General features: G+C 35.8%; 2 protein-coding genes across 2 annotated transcripts; both read left to right on the top strand.

The window, feature by feature from the left end:
* Positions 1-4816: 4816 nt before the first annotated feature.
* Positions 4817-9233, top strand: LOC116202465 (MLO-like protein 12). Its single transcript, XM_031534035.1, has 12 exons — positions 4817-5070; positions 5191-5248; positions 5360-5514; positions 5812-5928; positions 6605-6665; positions 7123-7286; positions 7368-7456; positions 7594-7643; positions 7773-7813; positions 7920-8129; positions 8236-8364; positions 8635-9233. Exons 1-12 carry the CDS (start codon positions 4942-4944, stop codon positions 9013-9015), a joined length of 1584 nt encoding a protein of 527 aa, XP_031389895.1. The 5' UTR covers positions 4817-4941; the 3' UTR covers positions 9016-9233.
* A 9751-nt stretch (positions 9234-18984) lies between these two features.
* LOC116202695 (glutaredoxin-C9-like) lies at positions 18985-19823 on the top strand. The gene has a single exon (XM_031534298.1). It carries the CDS (start codon positions 19033-19035, stop codon positions 19438-19440), a length of 408 nt encoding a protein of 135 aa, XP_031390158.1. The 5' UTR covers positions 18985-19032; the 3' UTR covers positions 19441-19823.
* The last annotated feature ends 4530 nt before the right edge of the window (positions 19824-24353 follow it).

Genomic DNA, 24353 nt, shown 5'->3' with positions numbered 1-24353 from the left:
GCAAGTATTGACAAATATGTTGATGAGTGAGAATATATATATGTATGCATATATTGGATGTGAAAGTAGATAGTGAATTTATTATTAAAAAATTGATTATAAAAATTGCTAGGAAAAAATGTAAGTGAGAAATTGTTATTAAACGGAGAAAAAGACAAAACAATAATGGTTACAGTGTTGAATTTAGAGAAGAATATAGTTGACTTGGATATAGTAAAATTTTTTATTTTAAAACCAAACAAAACAAACTAACTGGGTTTTATATCATTCTATGCTACCATCTGCCTCTGTCTTGATCCTAAACACCCCTTTCCATCAATTTTCTCAACCTTAAATATCATAATCGACATCTGTAGGACATGATCTAGCAATGGACTTAGATATCATTTATACGTGGTAAAATCCTTTGAACCAAAAGAAGCATTCTTAAATATAGTAGTAGAATTCACTAATAAAATAAATAGGAGATTACAGCTCTTAAAGATGTCTCTCAATCCCAACTCATTACAAACCCAACATCGAGTAGCGTTTAATCCAATCTCTCTATTTTCTCAATCTTCTTACTTTACAACCTAAAGACTTCGAGAAGATAAATCCAAAAACTTATAGAGAAGAACACACTATCACTGTCCCGTAGTTAAAGACTCTCCTAGCGACCTCCATTGGATCTCGCATTAAGGCATCTTTCTCAATTCGTAGCCATTCTCAATTCGTAAAGGGTCCTATATATATTACGCAAAAACTATATTTTATTTCTCTAGAGATGTTGTAATATCTCCATATCATAATATCTCTTTTGAATAGATTTAAAGGTTACAAGAAATTTCAAAAATACAGCAAACATTATTTCGCTCAATTTCTTCCTCGTACTGATTATTCGTATTTTAGGGTTCATTGCAAGATAACCCCAACATGAGATACTCCTGATATCATTAAATTAGGGGAAAAAAGAAAATCTCTATGTAATTACATCTCACATGATTCAACAATGAGCCATAACTTTTATGTAATTCATCAAAAAATTGTACTTATTGATTCTTTTTGCCCCATAAAAATTGTAAATCCCTAATTGAAATTCGACAGCAACTCAATAAGGTTGACATGGTGATTGACTGTTTTTCTTAGTGAAAACCCAATCTATATATAGTATATAAAAGTCGAAGGGCGGGATGTGAAAGTATCATTTTAGAACCCTTAGCTCTTGGTAAAACGTCGTTGCTTGCTAGAATTTATCCATTTGATAACCCTCAGCTTCACGGTTAATTGACCTTTCAATTCCAATTCAATGAGTTTTATTATATTTTATTTGTGTTCATATTTGGTGTATTTTGATTATTTGTCCATGTAATTTGTATGTATAATTATTATTTTAGCAAAATAAACGATTTTTCGATATTTTGAAAGAATTCATCGATTTGAGTGATATTTTTCAAGTTCGATGTGCTAGCTGCTCTATAAATACGAAGCCAAAATTCATCATTTTGCATCATTCTTTTTATTCAAGATAATTGTCAAACATTCTATCTCCTTTTGCTACACCAAATCCAATACGTATTACGATATATATTCTTTTATAACGGGTTTATTCGGATTCTTCCTTACTAGTCATCACAACCTACAATGAGTTCCTTGCAAACTCATGGGATAAGTCCTCTAGTCACATAGGACAATCCTTGGGTTCATATTATAGAATCGTTGACTCTCTATACATATAATATCGCATATAATCATATGGCTAGATTACATATTAGTTTGATAAAATATAGTGTTTTTTTTCAAAATTTGTTGTATTGATTATGCATACTTGATAAATATATGATTTTTAACGAATACTTTATTTATATCTATATCCATTTATACATCATATATGTTAATTATTTAATTTTTTTCATAATTGATAAAAATTTACTGTGCAACGCGTAGGTCTCAACTAGTTAATTTCAACCCAATAAAATCATGTAGAAAAACCAACATTCGTTAATTCAAATGGTTCGATACTTATTTCGCTTAAACAAAATCTCGGGTTCGAGTTCTTGTGAATGCAGAAAATCCATGTTGTGAGAGTTTTACTCCTTAGTGGGCCGATCTGGCTCGATTGGGTTAGTCGGGGTCCAATGAGACTTCTGGATATTATGGTTCAAACTGAAAAAATACACATTTAATGGGGCATATGAACCGTGTGGCTAGACTAACATATCACGTAGATTGGGCGATATCACTGGATAGTGGTAATTGATCGGGCGAAATTCTGAATGCCAGAAAAAAAAAAAAAGGAAAAAGAAAGACAATGATCGTTGAAAAAGGCCGGGACCATTACCCTAAGGCATGTAAAGGTTCTATCATATGCTTCCATTGCATGCATAAGTAATTGATTCGGCCCATCTGTACAGCAATGAGTTGACCTATATGAAATCATTATAACATTGCATATTGTTTTGTCACACGCTTTCAGGTTGAAAATTGGGACAAAATTCTAGTTGAAAATGGGGACACAATTCAGGTTGAAAAATACATCTATTTCACCAAAAGACCATTAAAAAAAAGATGTATTCCCCTTAAGTAGATGTGTATATATATATATGTGAACTATCCTTGTCCGTAGATTATACTCAATTCTTACCACAAAACAACCCGACGATACACTAAAAATTGTCCTTTCAGGAACCTGCCCCTGCCTCCTATCAGGCTATCACCATCGAATTAGTCAACATTTATCATTTAATTTTGCACAAAAAATTGATTCTGCAATTAGATGAAGCCGATAACGGTTCTTTTTGAAGATCAAAGCTATATATTGCAGCCCCATATTTCACAAAAAGAAGAAGAAGAAGAAGAAGCTATATATTGCAAGAACATTACGTGATTCAAGTAATCAATTAATCACTGTACATGCATAGATAGAAGTTTAATGAGCTTAATCAGTTCGACCCAGTGGTACATATCACTGTAGTTGTATAACAAAAACAAATATGAATAATAAAAATAACATTCATATTTTCTAGTACATATACTTCATTGATTAGAGGCAACTCTTTTTAATAAGATTACAATGCGTTCTCAATCTATTAATTTTTTATTAAAATTAATCTTTGCTCAGACCGTCGAACAGAGACTTTGCACTAACAACAAAGACTTTTGGACAATTTTCGTCACTAAAAAGTAATCTAAACTTTTTGGATACTGAAAATTATATTATAGTTAAGTGTCATAAAATGCAAATGATGATTATTATGATCAGAAAGCAAGAAATAGATTTAAGGCTGTGCAGCAACGGAAGTCCATGTCGGTGCTTGATATTTTGGAGGGAGACATTTTGTTTACGATAAGGACAAAAACAAAACCGTTTCGTTTCCTGTTCTAATTGACGTAAACGAGGTGTGGCTGTAACATCACATGGAATCCTAAATGTGAACAAAAACAATTTCAGAAATATCGTTGAGCCACTTACATGACCCTATGTACGGGACACCAGGATCATGGTCGTCCAATCCGTGTGGGGCCTACAAATGAACGGCCGTGATGATCGTGGTCATATTAGAAAAACCTCGTTGATAGTGATATACTTTAAATTTAAGAATTGATTAGAAATAGTGCATCCCAATGGTACATGCTTTTACCGGTCAATCAAGAGATTACAGGTTTAATACTCGTGGTAGAAATATTTGTACCTTTTTATTAGCTATTAGAATTTTTTTTTTTTTGCTAACTCAGGGTATTCGAATTTCGTCCGACTAATTTCCGGGGCTCTGTGAACCCCTGACGGCGCATGGAGCGGGTAATTACGCCAAATGTGCTCCGGTGGCCCCAAGAGGATTCTAACCCAAGTCTCAGTACAAACTTGGGTGTACATTAACCACTAAATCAAACCCCTTGAGATTATTAGAATTTCTATTTCATTATACTATAGCATGAGTGTCCCTTGTAACTGAACAAAATTAAAAAAGTTCCAATCAACGTAGATCGGTTCAAGTAGTTAAAAACTTATTTTCCTTAAATAAGATATCGAATTCGAATATTGTAAATAGAAAAAATTTATACCGTGAGACTTTTACCTTTTACTAGGTCAATCCAAACTATCAAAGAAAATTTTTGTGAATATCAGAATATATACCAAAAAAATTAAAAGGTTACTAATTCAACTTTTACAATAGAATTTTCGCTTTTTCGTACGCCGTTCTTTTGCTATTGGATGATCCCTTTCACATATCGTTTTCCCGAAGGTAGACGAAGCTGACTGCGTTGTTTCATGTATGTGTATATATAAATATATGTATATGTATATATGCGCGTGCGTGTATCATCGCCGACGTCATTGCATAGCTTTCCGTACCCCGAGATGTTTGACAAGTCAGAAACATATACTCCCCGACGCTGAACCCCCTTTGAACTTTCTGACTTCCCACTGAAATCAAGATTTACTAATTTCAACCCCATAATAATAAAAATAATAATAATAATAATAATAATAAGAGAGGAGGATGTAGTAGGGTAGTACAAATCTTCGCTCGGTAACCGATGTAAGTTTCAGGTTAGCAAATACTCGATAAGTGTAACTCAATAATTTAACTGAGTAACATCCAATAAAATACATGTAAATGATTGTCATGACTTGATGGCCTCACAATCTCCCACTTACATATATTTTCATTGATAATTATGCATTCACAATAAATAAATAACACTCATTGAATATTTTTTTTCACTATTCTCATGGTGGAACTATGTGTGTCTTTTCATTAATTACTAATATATTCCTTTCATTATAATAAACCGTGTGTCTCTTTAGTAATAAAAATATATTTATAGTAAAAGACTTGTCTCCCTTGCAGACTTCCCAACAATTGCATAGGTTCTGATCATCAATCAAATTCCTGTGTGTGTCTCTCTCTCTCTCTCTGCATCTTCACCAGCAGAGCCACAGAGACACCGAAAGGGAGAGAAATGGCAACAGAAGAAGAGGCCATAGAGAGGACATTAGAGGAAACGCCCACTTGGGCTGTGGCCACTGTTTGTTTCGTCTTGATTTTCACCTCCATCTTCCTTGAGCACTTGATCCATCTCCTGTCCAAGGTTCGTTCGTGTGGATTAACGAACCCTGCTATTTGATACGGAACCGGTGTTTCGGCTATCGATTATATGTCGCTATGTGCATGGGCTCTGTATTAATTCTGTGTTTTCTGATTGACTCAGTACTTCCGTAGGAGTAGAAGGCGGTCTCTCATTCATGCTCTTGACAAAATCAAATCAGGTAACACGATCCGTAATCTTGATATTTGTCTCCTCTATTAATCTTTCGAAATTACAAGCACTAGTTAATCCATTATTGGGGGCTTATGGTGTTGGATATTTTGAAATGCAGAGCTGATGCTGTTGGGTTTCATATCGTTGCTGTTGACGGTGGGCGAGAAGACGATCGCTAACATATGCATACCGAAGAGTGTCGGAGAGACGTTTCTTCCTTGCAGTAGCTTGGAGTCTGATGATACCGAGGAAGAAACCAAATGCCAAAATCAGGTAAGCGTATACAACGTATATGATTAATTGTGTATGGACGACATGATGATTTTATCCAAGGGTTTACGATCAGCTTTTTTGTAAACACGGGTTTCAGGCCAGAGCAAGTGGTTCCATGTGATCATATGATTTTCCGGATCCAAAATTGTTAAATAATCAGATTTCACATATTGGTAGAAATTGTTTAAACGGGGGCTACATGTCTTTGATCATGTGGGAGCTGATCAATCTGTTCGATCTCTGGTTGAATATTTGTCGATGATAGTTTGATTTTTTGTTTCATCCTCTTGTAAACAGGGAAAGGTCTCTTTGTTGTCTAGGGAAGGTGTGCAGGAACTTCAATACTTGATCTTCGTACTGGCCTTCTTCCACTCTCTATCATGCATCCTCACTTTCGCACTCGGCATGGCCAAGGTAATTTACGAACTCTATTACCATACCATAGAGTGGTATGATGTAAATATCAAATGATTTTAATGGATCATAAGTTGATCTTATTTATTTATTGCTGTTAAATCCACAGTGAAACGAAAGGTCGAAATGCACATTGAATATATCATGTCATAATAATCTGATGTTTATTGATGAGGAACGGTGACGGGAAAAGATGTCACTACCCATCATTAAGTAATAAATAATAAGCCATACCATTGTCCAACATGGTTGGCTTCTCAGAAATGTTAATATAAAATGGTGGTCTTAAATTTCACAATTTTATCAAATACTTCGGCGGGAAATTTTAACATTAGGTAATGGGAATATATTTAATCGTTTCAGTTTAAGTGTTTAGTATTTTAATTCAAGTATTTAATACATGCACTATTTGTGATGAACAACAGTATATAATCCTAAACATTGATCGAAATATTAAACAATTGAACTGAAAATACGCCTCAATAACTTAAAACTCATTTCGTAAAATGATATGATATGGAAGTCCTCCTAACTTTTATTTTCATAGATCCATGTTCGAATTTTTAGCAATTATTAAAATTATCAACCTGACTTTCTGGAAACAATACCTGTGGGAAAGGAGGACAATAATCTTTGATCCTTTGACAATAATAATTTGCTTAAATGTCATTTTCAGATGAGGAAGTGGGAATCCTGGGAGGCAGAAACAAGAACCGTGGAGTATCAATTTTCAAACGGTGGGTTTAATTAATTTCGTTGGGCGTCCTGCCAATACTTGATAATAATAAAAACCAATAAAGCAAATCTTTTGGAGTTCAAATATGTAATTTGATGGGTCCATTTCTGCATTTCACACGGAATTTTTCTTTTTTGAAATTAATATACATAATAACGATAACCATGCCCACCTCAAAAGTACTGTCACATTGCGGGGTCTCATTTGACTTTGTGGACTCTTATGTTATGTTCGGACGATTATGAAAATGGACAGGTTGCAAATTTTCCAAAGCATACATTATGTCGACTATTGGTAGAATGAATTAGCTAGCTTTTCTAGTATTGCATACAACAAACATATATGTTAATTGCTTAATTCATTTTATTTTCATGATACAATTAATTGATTTGATCTATTAAATAATGTAAACTCAATTTCTATAAGTTAATTGTTTTTTGTTATCAATGACGTTTTAGATCCAAGAAGGTTCAAGCTCGTTCACCAGACATCATTCGGAAAACGGCATTTGAGGTTTTGGAGCGATCACCCAATCCTCCAATGGCCGGCCAGCTTCCTGAGGCAATTCTTTAATTCGGTCCCGAAAGTGGACTATCTCACTCTTCGTCACGGATTTATAATGGTAACTTCATTTTACAATGCTCAGCCAAAAGGAGAAATATCATCTAGCTAATGGTTCATTGATTGCTCTTGATGAATGTAGGTTCATTTATCGGAAGGAAGCAATTTCGATTTCCAAAAGTACATAAAGCGAGCGCTTGAAAAGGATTTCAGTGTACTTGTAGGAATAAGGTATGATTCCTTGCTAATTGTAATAGTAAGATCAGGCTAACATGACCTATTTATCATTGATAAGCTAATTTTAGTATTGGTATTATATATTTATTATTTATTACAATAATCGGATCATAATTTCCGTATATCTGCAGCTTGTGGGTTTGGATCTTCGCCGTGATTTTCATATTTTTCCACGCACACGGTAATGAAAGATCATAATCATTAATTTTCATCGATTTTCCTTTTCGTTCGTTTATACTTCTAATCTAAGATAAGGCATATATATATTTTTATATTCAACTCCAACTTAATATATGGCTCTACAATTCAGGATTCTACAACTATCTGTGGCTTCCCTTTTTCCCGTTGGTGGTAAGCAAATTAATCTAACTTATGGTATCAAATATAATGAATAAGTCATGAAAATTGCCTCTTTAACCTTTTTTTTTCTTTTAATTTTTTTAAATATTTTTGGCAGATGTTGTTATTGGTCGGGACAAAGCTCCATGGAATTATAACAAAGATGTGCCTCGACAGTAATGACAAATCTCATGTAGTGAGAGGGACTTTACTTGTGAGGCCAAGTGACCATTTCTTCTGGTTCGGCAGACCCAAATTGCTCCTTTATCTCATCCACTTCATCCTATTTCAGAACTCATTTCAATTGGCATTTTTCACATGGTCTTGGGTAAGTTTTAGTATGTATCTATATCTTTTTTCGATTTTTTAAATTTCCTTGTGACTAATAAACTAGAAAATTATTGATTAATTTATTTAATATCTTTGAATTGCAGTTCAAATATGGGTTCAGATCTTGCTTCCATCAAGAGACAGAGGACATAGTCATAAGGCTTGTAATGGGAGTGGCTGTACAAGTTCTCTGTGGCTACGTGACTCTGCCTCTCTATGCATTGGTCACGCAGGTACATACTTCTTTAATTAGGACCCTAAAGTCATTCACAATTGAAAATAATTGTTCCGAACCAATAGAATTGGCCTGGTGGATGAACGGTTCGACTTCCTTTGGTGAAAATTCGAGTTCTCGCCCCTGTGAAATCATTCAAGATGATACTGTTTATTGGACCACGCTTATGTGGCCGATATCTTGACAAACCTAAATGCTCTTTTTTTTTTGGAAGTAATACAATTGGAAAGGGAAATTGAATATGATTTTCTTATTTAATTTTCCTTAGATGGGGACTTCAATGAGGCAAGCCGTATTCCCTGAGAATGTGCACAAGGGACTCAAGAGATGGAGAGCCACTGCCCGGAAAAATCTTGCCCTCCGGAACCCTTACTCGGCTGGCCCATCCCTCGATGCTTCTGTTGACACCTCGCTTGGGACGTCGCCTTCTTTCTATACCCTCGACGTTTCTATTGATACCTCGCTCAGGAACTCACCTTCTTTCAACACCCTCGATGTTTCCTTGGCAATGGACCTGATCAACCCTGAACCAGATCCCGAGCTTTTGCAAGCGGTCGACAACGTGGGGAATGAAGCTCCTAATGGAGGTGATCATCATGAAAATCAAATGAAGAACAAGGGATCATTCGATGATTTTGTGACGAATTAAACCCCGTATTTTTTCAGAGAAATTTTTGTTGCACTCTGTTGTGCCATAAATCGATCGAAAAGATCAAAGACTAAAGAGGAGGTGGCATTGTATAGCAAGGGTCATCAAATGTTTCTTTCCCTGATTTGTAGGTACTAGGTAATTAATCGCGCGATGTAGCAGGATCAAGAAATTTAGTTATTAGATTATAAAATTGATCGGATATATGTTTATGCTCATTTTTTCAATAAATAATAAAATAATCACATGCGTTGTGTATGAACTTAATGTGATTTGATAACTATTTCACATAATTTTTAAATAAAAATGTTATTATCATATATATTCTTTATTTTCTGAATGAAAATGTATTTCTAAGTACCTTTTTTATTTGGATTTGAAAGTATTTCCATATATTAATTTTTATATCCAATTTAAAACTTATGACTTATAATGAAAAATAAACCAAAATATTGGTATGTATAAATAAATATAATATGTCAGAATATATTTTTAAAAGGAAGGTTTTTATAAAAAGGGGGGATGGATTTTTTAGATACAATAGTTGACAAACTCACATATTAGAGATGTGTAAGAGCTCTGTCTCTTACTTGGAATGTTAAAAATAAGAAATGAAAAGAAAATGAGTGAAAATAAAATCAAGTTATACATTTTAGAGGTTTTTTTTATATGTAACATATATTACTATTTTGCAATTTCTCATGTAATAGTCGTTATACATTGTACATAGATGAAATATCGACTAATTCATTAAGAATGATTATCGAAGCATGTTTCATTATGTCGTTTTGAAATAATACTGACCACTAACAGTGCTTCGAGACTAAACTTAAGCATCAATTTATCAAGAATCACGGGAAAGGTAAAAATGAAATTATTACAAGTCAAGAACAACCGGTTCATACACCGGTTTGACTATTATTATTATTTTAATAAATTATAAGAAATTCCAGGATTATTTAATTTAAATGTAGAATCATTAATAAAGTCACCAATTACAATTCGCATTTGAATTTGAAAATTGTAGTTATGTGACAGTTGGTATAGAAATTCTGAAAAATATATCGCACGTAACACAAATAAAATTGAAAATTGGTATCTAAATATTCGAGATTTTAATTATACAAAAACATTTTATAAAAAGATTAATTTGCAATATATATCTATATTTGGGGGAAAAAAGTTTGGGAAAAATTTTCTTGGCATAATTGGTTCGGGCCATAACGATTGGGCCGGTTGAGCGGATGGGTCAATTGAATTACCCACTATATTTTCACTACTAGTTTAAAAACACCGAAAAAAAAGAAATTCTCTTAAAATAATTGGAAATTAAAAATAGTTAAGAATAAAAAAATGGAGGACCTTGCAAGTGGAATCGTGGGACTCAAATCTCTAACCTTAAGGAAAATAAGACCATCACCATCCAGCTAAGCCACTCGTTATAAATTTTTAGATGTAAGAAGGGGAAAAAATGAAATTCATGCACGTGGATAAAAGAACAGTACTCGCCACCTAGAGCCCAAATGGGACCTATAATCACTTCGTAGTTAAAGTTAATTTTCCTAAAAGTAGAGAAACAATTGACATTTGTTCTTTTTTTTGGGTGTACAATTGACACGTGTTCTTCTGATTTGTATAGATTATATTATTTGTTTACATACTTAAATGGAAAAGTACCGAACAACCTGAATCAATTCGTATTTAGTTGGGCAAAGAGATTTTTCCTTTTACCTGTGAAAAAAAATAGAAAGAGAAATATAGGACAGAGCAGAATTATAGATGGATTTTGGACGATAGGACATATTTGTTTAATTTCCCTTTCAAGTTTTCAACTGGCAGGTGGGTGACAAAGGCTAATGGGCCTGAGATGGGCTCAACCCAATCCCACATTACGATCCTCCTCCTCCTCCTCCTTCTATATATGCATATAATTTGAATAAAAATAATTTGTTATTTCCTTTCAAGCACATAAAGATATACACGATCTTCCCACTAACGTGAGATTTATCAATATAGAATTGTATATAGGATTAACTTCATGAGAGTAGGAGAAACGAAAACGTTAAAGATGGGGAATGTGAGAGAGAGGAGAAAAATGGATGAAGGAGACAATAAAGATTTATAGCTAATTAATGTTAAAAATTTTCTTGAAATTTTAAAAAATAATTATGAAATGTATATTTGTGATTAATTAATGCTAAGTTCAAGCATCTGTAAATATTTTAATTTCAAATATACTAATTTTTCATCATTTGGATATGAAAATATTATTTATTTTTAATGCAATTAAAATTTTATTACTATTGTTAAATTATTTTTGAGAAAATAACTAAACTTTCACTTTGTTCCAAAACATTTATTTTTATATTTAACTTAAATTTATTCATTAAAATTTATTAACGAGAAATTTGCGATTATCTTTCTAATATATCTAGCGTATTCTAATGAATCATTCAGTTATATATTGTACATAGATTATTAGATAATAATTTTATTGGATTTATCGCGTGTTTAAGTTATTTATCGAGATTCCTTACGCTTAAGTGATATCTTGGCTTAATTAATAGTATCTACATTATTATATAATTAAGCCAAAAGTTGGTGGAAATGGTTCGCATTACTGCCACAAGATAACCAACTAGGCCCCTCATTCTTCCCAAAAAAGAAAAGAAAGTTAACCACCTCCCTGGACCCTAGTTGTCCAGTAAGTCACAGTGATTTGTCTTACACATGTTCCTCTGCTATTTATTCATGTTTTCATGCGACTCCATCTCCTGCCATCAGCATCCGCCATTTCAATTTACTGCTTTCACCATCTTCTTTTTATGGTTTTTACTCTTTGCCTCTCTTTACGTTCAAGTAATCGTACATATTCGAATTCGAGTGGCACTCTACAACCATTTTCTCTTTTCTTCGAAATAAACAAACTACTTACTCACTGCACTCGAGAATTCAACAATAAAGAGCGTTCAATTCGTGATAAGTTACTTGCTTACAGAGGAATCCTACAGTAACACCATCTGGAAAGAATAAACACTCGATCCAACAATCGCGCTTCAGACATACAAGAAGTGCCCAGCTGGAGATTTCGATTGAGCTGATCCTGCTGGATATCCATCTAGGTGCAGGCAAGATATGAATTGGCAAATCCCGCCATCGAACATGCACCTAATAGATGTACATCGACTTGCGCGGACATTAAAAGGTCCGAATGCTGGCACAGCATGTTCTGTAGTATTTCCTATTATGCTGAAAAGGTTAATCTTATCTGTTTTACTGTGCATGCAGAGCGCGGGCGGTTGTCCGCTTGTGTTAGGAATGTGAAAAGTTAGGTAACGAGAAACTTGTGATTTGAATTTTTAACATGAATGGCGGCTTTCGATGGATTAGGGATATATATTCTAGATAGATTTTGTGAAATTTTCACTTCGACTTACATGAACTTGAGCCCATCTGCAACTCAAAAACTTAAGCTGATAGGTTGTTGGACCCAAGTCTTATATAAACTTGTGGTTTCTTTCTCAATTTTTCATATAAGACAACACATCTCAACACCCGCCCTCACGTGACAACGTGTAGTCCAACACGTGCCACGTGCCCTTAAACATTCGCCATTAATAACTGACCACGAGTCGGACATCCCTTTCTGTACTCGGACAAGGGAGGACAAATACCAAATTAGCCTTGAGCTCTACACTCGCGCCTAAATAGAGATGCACCTTTTTATCTATCTCAAAACTAGATCGGGCCACTCTCGGGCTTGATTAACATGAGGCGCACTCTTATTACCTGGAAACAGAATCTGACATGGTGTGAACCCATACGAGCACGTGAATGCATAACTCACTCTGATACTATGTAAAATTCTCACTTGGGCCTACATGGACTTGAGCCTATCTACAACCGAAAAGCTTATATGAGGCTTGGGTTCAGTAACCTATCAGCTTAAGTTTTTGAATTGTAGATGGGCTCAAGTTTATGTAGGTCCAAGCGTGAATTTTACACTCAACACTCGCCCTCATGTGGCAACGTGTGACTTTAACATTTATCTACACGTGCCACTTGGACTAGAACAACCGGCCCTCAAGAATTAACTACGAGCCAGGACTGGACTTCTGTGCTCGGGAAGAGGGAGGACGACAATTGATAATGATACCACGCTTGGGCCGGACTAAGATGATGCGGGTTTTTCTCCGTACTCAATTTCAAAAGGGACTAGGGTCTCCACACTCGGGTTAAACATGGGCGCACTTCGGCTACCCATCGACAAAGAGACATTTCAAATGGCGTGATGTAAACCCATCCACATGCGCGTGGAAGTATTACCCGCTCTGATAGCATGTAAAATACTCATAAGACCTATAAGCGATTGAGCTTATCTCCAATCCAAAAGCTCGGGCTGATAGGTTGCTAGACCCAATTCTCATATAAGTTTGCGATTTCTTTCTCAATTTTTCATGCGGAACAACATATCTCAACAGATTTTAGCACGGGTAATAGTCATACTTTTGTATTATAATTTGTAAGAAGAACCACGTTGATTATGGAATACTAGATGAATAATGGGGATATGGACCACCTTTACTACCTTACTCCTGATATTTCGAAAATGTATGAGGAATATTCGGTTGTGCATCTCATCACATGGCACGAGGAAAGTGATGATATAGCAACAAATCAATAACTGGATTTATAAACACATCAATAGTAAGCCTTTATAATAATTGCTCAGCTTTTCTCCTTCTGAGGTCTATGTTGGCACCACAAGTAATGTTATATTTTATCCTTTTAACTTTAGTATTGTTTGACTACCCACAATCAGAAATTGAAAGATCTTGGATTCAATTCGAATATATGCACTTTTTTGTGCCCTTTTATTAATTTTCCTTTCTCCAATATCCTAGTCGATCAGGCAGATAGACCCCCCTCTCAATTGGGGAAAAAAAAAGAGTTGATTGAAAATTCAAAGTAAGTATTTTCAGTAAATATCCAAAAAAGAAAATTTTAAAAAGAATTAAAAATGGAATAAATATAAAAGTACAGTAATCTAGAGGACATTTTTACCGTTCTTTCCAACCTAATCTTAAATGATCATATTATATATACCTCATAATGACATGTTGAGAAAGAATCAATAAAATTGTAACGGTTAATAAAAAATGATTATGACAAACACTCGATTGATTAAGAATCATTCCCTTATTTGTTACAATGTAATTGATATTTTTTTACATCACATGAAATGTAAGATTATTGAATAGTTTCTCCAAACTGGTTGTGCCACAACCTGAAACTAGGGAGACGTCCGGTACGTTACAGCAATTTCCCAATTGTGTGAGCCGATCAACTTGAAACTTGGGAGACGTACGGTACATTACAACCTCGAATAGGAAACAATAATAAATTAGACTCTTCTAGAAGTAGTTTTTTTTTTTTTAGCGAGCGTCGGTTCTTTGGAGGTGTTTGTGAAATCGTGTGGTGTACATATATCTACATATACTTTGCATTATAGGTCAAGAATAGCTGCTAGACTTGGCCAGTTCGTTCATATGTTATGCACCGGAAGACTAAAAGGAAATAAAAAGCCTTGAAGTAACTAGTAAGGCTTCTGATTCTGATTCTTCCCGTGAATTGGAAGCCATTGTGAATTGAGATCCGATCCATCCTTTTCATTCCATTTTGGTTAGTTCCATCAAAATTCTGATGACCGGGTCAACCTATTGGGAATTTTCGCAATCCAAACATGTTAGTTTCCGACTATTTATACAAGGACGATACCTGATCTTTATGCATGATGATGCTATACATACCAACAGTTAATTTGAAGTCTCGATGTGAGGAATATGGTCGAAATATATACTCAATTTATGACGTGATGGATCTTGACCTAGTCGTATGACGTTACTTCTTGTGTTAACGATGATGATTAATTCTCAATGGTATCCCATAGTACTTAGTTTTCTCCGCCTTTTTCACGCCCAAAAAAGGGGCAATGTAGGGTTATCAAAGTGAAAATATTCATTAGTTCACATTTAATTGTCATCCTAACTCTTCGACCGATGTTAAGGCGGTTCCACGTTTGAGGTAGAAAATCATCTAAATATGAACTTTTGATTAAAGTGACAAAGCTGATCATATGCAGAGTCTTCAAAAGATGTAGAAATGTCGGACCTAATAGACAATATCAAGATGTTACAACTCAAAATGATAACTTCTTTTCTAAGTAAATGAAATCTTTGTACCATCGAATAGTCGCTCAAGTGATTCGACACTTATTCTCTTTAATCAAGATCTCCGATTTGAGTTTTGTGAATGGAAAAAGAAATTCCTGATTGGGAGAGCTTTACTCCATTGACAAATCCGATTCGAACTGAATTAATCGGATTTTATTAAATTTTCGAATATCAAAATAAAAAAAACGAAAAAAAGAAAAAAAGAAAAAAAAAAGAAAAGTTTTGTAATGATGAAAGAGACTGCGTGAGCTTCTAGGTCCCATTGCTCCCAACTCGTGTCTCACGAGGACTGACGAGGCATATTTGGTTATTGACATCTTGTTCACTCCAGACATTTCGAACCCGTTTGATTTCAGAGTTAAAATAACTTTGATTTTAATTTAGATTGTGAAAAAGAATAAATGAGATAGTATTATAAATTTGACTTGGGAAATATGTGTTTTTATTGTGTAGTGGGTAGAGTTAAAATCAAAATCATGATTCTAAAATCAAATTCTGAAATCAAACGGCCCTTCATTAATTTCATCTCCAAGGAAGTCTGTAGTCCAGTGATCATGAACGATTCGCGGGCCTATTTCAACCATCAGATCAATATATTGTGGTGGATTCACACTGTCATGACCGTCAGATCAAAATGTTGCGCGAAGGGTTCATACGGATTTGACTGACTTGTTTGGTTTGCAAATATGATTTTAAAATCACAACTTTAACCTAATTCTACCCATAACAAAACAAAATAATCCATACAAAGTCAAAGAGTGGGCTCCATTTATATTACTTTTTTTTTCACAACAAAACAAAATAATTCATACAAAGTCAAATTATGGGTCTCATTTATACTACTTTTTTTCAAAATCAAAATCTTATTTTAAAATCAAACGCAACGGACAGTTCTGAAGGGCACATGAACTGTCCACAAATAAAATAAGGAAATTCCAATTATTCATCTCCATCCATCAGGGGGTTCATTCTGTGTATGCCCCTGTAATTTAGAGAAGGAGAGCTTATTAAATTACTCATGCTCTTGATAAATGCGCTTTCCAAAATTCAAATATTTTTTGAGTATCTTCACTTCACATACGTACATATATATGGTTATTGATATCTTGTTTTGAATTCTCGTAGGTTGATAAGATGTGGAAAATATGCTATTAAGTAAGACTGAGTCAGTGATAGGCCATTACACGAAATGTCGTTGAAATTCAATAGTACTTAAATGTTACTAATAAATATTTAAGTACTTTTTTTGATAGGTAATAAATATTTAAGTAATTCACGAGACCATAATATATGTCTATTCACTCTATCACTGTCCTACCTACTGGTTATTTTTTGAAGGACCATTCAAATATTGGCATAACTCTCAAGATCATAGGTCATCGTACCATCTCAAATCTTGTCAATTAAAGAAAAATTAAAGAAAGGATATTTCCACTTTTCTATGCACTCTCGTAAAACTCAAAGGGTCCGAATTCATCCGATTCAGGCCGAGTCCGGGGAATAAAACTCTCCGAATCTATTATCACAATGCTCAAATCCTAAGACCATACTTAAGCAATAATATTTCTCTTGCATAAAATATATAAATATACTTTTCATTGTAATCAAAACGTCATCAGTCTATTTGTTGAGATTAATAATTCTCTCCCGAACATAGGCTTTGTCCAATCACATGGACTTTTGATGAGTTTTCAACTTGCACCACATAAGGAATGCCCATTCGCATGGATTGAGATATTATATGCTTACTGTATTATATCTCGTGATGATGGGTAATAATTACTCATTTCTTTTTGATAAATCCCTCTCAAGAGGAGATGACTGGGGACAACTACTTTCAGACATGTGGAAGTGACGGGATGATGACATGTTAAATGATCGAACAATTTCCTTCCGTCCCACGTGGCGGGTAGGTGATGCGGACGAATGGTGTGGATGACGGTGAGCATGATGTCACTGGACTTAGAGACGTATGACTCATGTGCATACCGTTCCTCACTTTGCACCGCCCAAAGATTGGGGCAGCAGTCCATTTAGAAATTTTCTTCTTCCTTCGGGAATAACAGTTTAATCTTTTATATATATATATATATATATGTATATATATATTTATTCTATTTTAAATTTGTTAATTAATTATATAAGCCAATAATTGCTTCATTATCCATATGTATGGTGAGTCCACTTTGGCTTACCCATAATGAATTAATCATGATTGCGTAGCCCATCGAAAATTTTCGCACAAGAATGGTGCAGATTTGTAACATACGATACGAAAATCCGACTGCAAAGCTATTGCACAAATTTTTTCATCAAATTGATTAATGGGAATGTGATTTTTGATCTACTTAATTTTATTTCATATCTGCCTTCGGTTTGTCCTTAAACACAATGGTATATTTTGAAAGTGATGAGTGTGAAAGTAAGAAATATAAGAATGACGCGAAATTCAAATGGGTTGAGTATAATAAAGTCATATAGATATATATAATTTTGTCTATCCTCTAGGGGGGATTCAAATCTTCCTGTCTTCGGTCAAAAGATTTCACATTTTCTGAAGGCTCCATCAATTAAAAATTTTGTCATTTTGCTTTTGCCCAAACCCATCATGATCTTGGGATATGGCGTAAGCTAACACGTCTAGACGTGCCTAATTTTTCTCCCAGTAAATTGCACTGTCAACTCTCTACATTTGGCCTTTGTAAAATGTAATTATCCCGGCCTTTTCTAGGATAACATTGTTTAATTTGATAATTGTAACGTAGTTAAAGTTAGGTTTTTATTTAATGTAACGAGAGGTAGGCCGTTGCTCAACTAATCTTTATGATTTATGTGAACACTGTGCAAACTCACGAGATCAGTGAATTCAACTACACAGTTCATGTATGTGGCTTAGGGAATATTCCCTTACATGATTTCAAAAGAAGTCAAACTTGATTTTAAGTCTCTAGCATGCTTTATAATTAACCGATCCAATTATACAATAGTGCGGTACTTACAACTCTTTTTAATAGATATGGGTTACACATGATTTAGCACGATTTGGAAAAACAGTTAAAGATGACAAAAATGATAAAAACTGATGGAAAATTAATCCCATATTAAAAAAAGTATATTGAACTTATATGATTTTTTTTTGAAATATTCAAAACATTGAGATAAATCTGCAAACATTAGTTATTTTACACATTAATCCTCTAGGAAATTATGCATCTAAAGTACTATATAATTCGTCAATCAAGTGGCGTTACGTAGTCAGCAAATTACTATGAGAATGGACCAATTTTACCTGTAATGCAGGGGTGCAAAACAATCTAAACGCATTCGTGCCGAGGGGCAATATGATCACTCAAAAAGCCTTCTTTCCGGCAGAAGAATAAACACACGGGATCTTATCAGATATATTTCCGGACAAGAAAAAAATTTAAAAGACGGAAAGGCCAAGGAGGCTATGATCAAACGGTGCGTCACGTAGCCACCTTGGAACCGGTCTACCGAACTAAAACACCTACACACGCCAGAGCCTATGCACCCAGAAGGTAGCGGCTAACTAGTCAACACGTGCATCCGCAACCATTCAACGTCCGGGCCCATGCACCGGGCATATGCTTCGATATTCCCTCGCAGACGGTGACGTAGAAGCACGTAAGCCACAGTTGCAATGACGTCAAAGGATACGTAACCGGCGTTGACGTCGGAGTCTTCCCCCTTCCCTTTAAAGCCCTCTCCCTCTCTCCCTCCTCTCAAACCAAAACGCATCAAAGTCTCTCTCCAATTATTGATCATGCAACAGGCAATCTCATACAGGAGTGCATGGGCCACGCCGCCCATCTCAGCCGGCCGCACTGCGGAGGCCGGGACCATGGAGGCCGCAGTGTCCGAGAACGCGGTGACCGTGATCGGGCGGAGTGGGTGCTGCATGTGCCACGTTGCGAAGCAGCTGCTCCTAGGGCATGGGGTCAACCCGGCAGTGTTCGAGGTGGACGAGAAGGACGAGGCCGCAGCCATCGAGGATTTGACCAGAATTGCCGGAGTCAATGGTGGCGGAGGGGGTGGCAAGTTGACCCCAGTGGAGTTCCCGGTTATTTTCGTCGGAGGGAAGATGTTCGGGGGCCTCGAGAAGGTGATGGGCGCCCACATCTCAGGCGATTTGGTGCCGATCCTTAGAGAAGCTGGCGCCCTCTGGCTATGACGATATCATACTGATCACCCTGGCCCATTCTCCATCAATCCACTTGGGCGAGCTGTAAATCCAACGGACAACCGATTAACAGCTTGATATCGACAATCCGACCCGATCTGTATCCGTCCCGGAACATGATGAACATATACGCCATGCTTTTGTACCTTTTGTAATATGCAGCAGAAGTTTAGGGAGTTCACAAATGCAGGACCCGTTGTTATTTCTGTTAATCTTTATTACTTTTTCCTTTTTTTTAAAAAAAAAATATGAACAATTTTTTCATCATTATTCAGGATCCGTTGTTATACAGGACTAGGGCATTAGAATAAATTCTTGCTAAAATGGGAGCCGATCATATAGTAGATTTGCATTCCATCTTTGCGCTATCACAAGAACTTCAATCGTCTCCGACCCGTCCCAATTATTTATGTCTTTTTTTTCCCTTCTAGCTGAAGTGTCCGGATTTCGTCCGATTAATCCCCGAGATTCCGTGAACTCCCAACGGCGCACGGAACGGGTAATCACGCCAAAGGCGCTCCGGTGGCTTCAAGGGATTTCAAGCTTGGGATCGAATGGATATTTAAGCTCCTCCTTACCACTAGGCTAAACTCCTTGAAATTTCAATTGTTAATAAATCAGAAATACAAACGAGGCATATTTAATCATAGAGCACGTTATGATCATCCTACGTGTGTGTTTGTGTGTGTTATATATGAGCATAGTTTCAATATGTTATTATACCTAAAGTTCTTTCACAAACACAACTCGAGTTAGTGGGGCTCCTTGTGCCTAACCTTGACACTAGAATTAAGTCACTTTTTTTTTTTCGGTGGAGGAATTAAGTCACTTTTTATCTAACATTTTGGTCGGTAGGGCCATCGAAAATACGTTTGGTTGTCTTACCCAAGTTTGCAAATATATGGACATATATTTATATAATTAAAACAATAGAAGGAATAAAGGAGGAGATTCAATATCGTGGTACAAGCCACGAACGCAGAATTAAGTGATAACTTTTTTCCTTTCGTTTTGCTCTATCTAATCTTAAAATAGATTATGAATGTCTCTTATAATAAAAAAATAACAACATCCATGGAATAATATTGAAAAATAAATAAGTAATAATAAAAAAAGGAAAAAGACAATACAGATAGCTGGACTTTTTTTTTTGTACGTATTATTATACCGAGGCCTAAATTAGTTTTAATCACTATTAGCATGGATAAAAGAGAGAACCCAAAGCAAATTATAACTACATAAAATCTAAGTTTTCACTGTCCACTTGTGCAAGTTAATCAATCAATATGATGGATGAGGATTGGGGACACACTAAGATAGCCTATTATCAGCCAGTGGCTCCTTCACGATGGTGGTCTCCTCATGGTGCAACGGGACCTTACCATGGTGGCTCAAACCTGTGGGATAGGTGGAGTGGACTCCAAGTTGAGACAACGGCCCTCCCCGATGGTGGCCGCCTCTAGCTCCCTCTCGAAAGTCGCACTCCCTCTCTCTGACGGTCCGACCGATTCTGATGGTGGAACTGAGCTACTATGTCGGGTCGGGTCGGGTCGGGTCGGGTCGACTCATCACCGACATACTATGCGCTCTTCGAGTCAGATCTGGGGTTATCTCCACCTCCCCGCTCATTTCCTAGTCCATTTTTCTCCTATCCCATGGTGAGTTCTTGTGTTCGATCTTCCCGCCATCATTTTTAGCAACCGTATCCCCACCCATCACAACAAAGATTGCGATTATGATCAGTTTGATCTTCCTCCCCTTGTTGAAATCAATTTTTGTGGCTTTTCCTTTTTGTTATTGATATGAACAAGGTCGGCTTCCATATCGATGGTCGTTAGTTTGAACCAATCGAAGTAGTTCTAATGGCTTAGCTGCTATTTCCTTTGGTTTGATTGTCTTGGGATTGGGCTATTGGGGTAAAGTTGATTAAAATTGACTGGCGGTCGTTGATTTGAACCGGTCGAAGGAGCTATAGTTTTCTCGGTTTGATTGCCTAGAAATTGCAATCTGTGGTGGGAGTCTGCGCTCGGATACAGACCCAAGGCATCCTTCATACTCTATCTCCTGCAATGGAGATAGAAATTCACCATGGATTAATAGATTGGACTGATAATTCCCTTTTCCGGTTTTCACTAGGGTCTGTGGTGTATTGTTGCAGGAAGGTAGGTGATCGAGATTTTTGATTTCAGGGTGGCTTACTACAATTGTAATATTCTTACTCGTTGTGATTTTTTTAAGTCTATTTTCTTTTGTAGTTTGCTCAGCGGACCAACCAAGTATCATGTTCTTATAATTCATGTCTAGTGCCTAGGTATTTTTCTCTGTATTTGCTTTTTTGCAGTGGATTAATGTATCCATTTGGATATCAATGAAGGATCTTCATTACCGCATGAGAAAAAAAAAAGAAGAAGGAAAAAGATAGCCTATTATCCAACATGATCTCTAGCTCCTTTGAAAGGTCTAATGGAGAGTTTTTATGCTGAAAAATCTAATTTACTTGAAAAATGGGATTCGGTATGTTTATTATTTTACTTTTTTTTGGGTAAGGTCAGTATGGTTATATTTACCATCCTTCTAAGGCAAAAAAAGTTACGAAGAAAAACTACTTGTAAATATAAAAAAAAATGGTCCATTCATTAAATAAATTGCCATCATTTTTAATAGATCACGTCGCTTTGTCCATGAATGTTTTCATCGATTTGGGAATTTTATCATATATATCTCAATATTTATAGTCTCCATTTTTTAGGTTAAATTCCTCTAATAATTCAACACTCTTCCCCAACAAACTACTTGCAAGTATAAGAGATGATCCATCCACCTAAATTAATAAAGTCCTATCTTTTTGAATGGGATTACGTTGCTTATTTTGTGTTTATTGTGGATTACGTTCCTTATTTACTCCACAATGAAATGCTAATATAATCACGGCTGGAGGGCCAATAAACAATATTTAACAATCAATAAACTATATTTAACATCTTTCGTACATACATATATTCTGACAGGTGGATAGATTTATGTGATTGCTCCGTCGTGCTTGCACAGTAGCTTTGGTCGGGTAACGTTGACTTTTGAGCTATCAGCTAGTCATCAACTAATATGAGCATATCTATCCGCTAATGTCGTCAGCTCAGCTCCAACAAAAAAGGGGATCAATGATTATTTTGCCTTAATTATTCTTTTTAACCTCTTTCCTTTACTTTCCATGTTTGTAAATTCAATCTAGAACTAAAATTTTCTAATAATATTGTTAAAAAGAAAATAATGTAGTAGTACATGTCCTTATTCAAGAATTAAGATATTTGAATTTGAATTTTATCGGCAAAATCTATCATGTTTCATTATTAGCTAACGATTTCTTTTTACTAAACCCATTGACCTCTCTTATAACGGACAAAAAATTTCTGACTTCCCTTTTATTTGAAACATCGTGTCACATATATATAAAATGACAAATTAAAGTATATCATTGAACTTATGCCTGAACTAAAATGTTGATAATCTGGTAAATCATTTGTATATTTTCATCAATCTTTGTGTCGATGTTGGTACAATCATCTGGTAAATTAGGTGTTGGTCTATGATACATATGCTTGAAAATATAAGTACGGTATATGCAAGGAAATTACTTATATTTTTTCAAGTGAATTACTTGATCTCGAGTAATTCACTAGTTTTTGACATAATTTACTCGAAAATTTTCCAGTAAACACGTGTATGTACCATATACGCATTTTGGAATGATGAATCTAATTTCCAATAAATCAGTTGTTTATTTTCATCAATCTTTATGTCAGACGTTGGCACAACCTTGCGAACACCATGGGGAAAACCCTGAGTTATCATTTTTTTAGTAGTCGATCGATGCAATCAATTTCTCATGAATTTTACAATACTAACTTCTTTCTTTGATAAAGAAGCGATACATATATATATATATATCATTTTACCCAGAGACCTATCCGTAGGGGACAACCATGGAATACAAGAAGAACATGGATCTGATATGCATAGACTGTCAAGATAAATATGAGATCGACATGGAAGATTTAATCAAACACTTAGCCCATGATGGGCTGAAGGGAGTACATGAGTTTGAAACAAACAAAAGAAGAAAGCATTAAAATAAAAAGGAAAGAGTCTGTAAGGACTCAATCCATGCTTACACTGGAACTTACACACAGAAAGGGGGTTGGAGGATCCGGGTTATGGGAGCCGGATGTTTACATATGGGAAGAGATAAGAGAGGAAGAGAGGAAGAGTGAATTATGTGTTGCGGGTGTGTGTCTTCCTCGATGCTGGAGGAAGGGCACTCTTATAGGCAGTGGTGGATGCCTTGTCGCTGTGCAGCTTTACACTGTGCACTCACATGCGGGGTACTGTCGAGCTCAGTGGAAGAACTGTAGCTACAGTGCCTTTTTTGTCGCAAAAGGTGACAGGAGGCTGCTTTATGTCGGGCACGCTCGCCGAAAGGTTTTTTGTCCGTTATGGGACCACTGTGAGTAGTGGTGGGACGCTTCCGGAGATTGCGCTGATTATGTCGGGGCATAGCCTTTTGAGCCGAAAGGTTTTTTGTCCGGTAATGATCCACGTGTCTGAGGCAGTGGGCGGACGCTCTCGGTTGCTGGGGGCTAGATGCCGTATTGGCGGTGATCACGCTGAGCTTCTAGCAGGAACTCCTCTTCGAACTTGTCAATCAGGAAAGCATGTCTTGTGCTGAACCCTGGTTGAGCTGGTAAGTCGACGAGAGAGATGTGCAGGAAAACTCTTTGACAGTTACCTGAGAACTGGAGAACATGCTCTGGGTATTTACGCTAGTGCCATTCGTTTACCTGAACCCAGGCTCGCCAATCGCTGATCTGGTTTGTTATCGTTCCTTCTGCTGGCCAGAACTTTACCTC

The sequence above is a fragment of the Punica granatum genome, chromosome 4 (genome assembly GCF_007655135.1).
Source record: "Punica granatum isolate Tunisia-2019 chromosome 4, ASM765513v2, whole genome shotgun sequence".
NCBI lineage: Eukaryota > Viridiplantae > Streptophyta > Magnoliopsida > Myrtales > Lythraceae > Punica > Punica granatum.
Note: the sequence above shows the minus strand (reverse complement) of the source record. Positions and strands in the feature narration are given on the sequence as shown.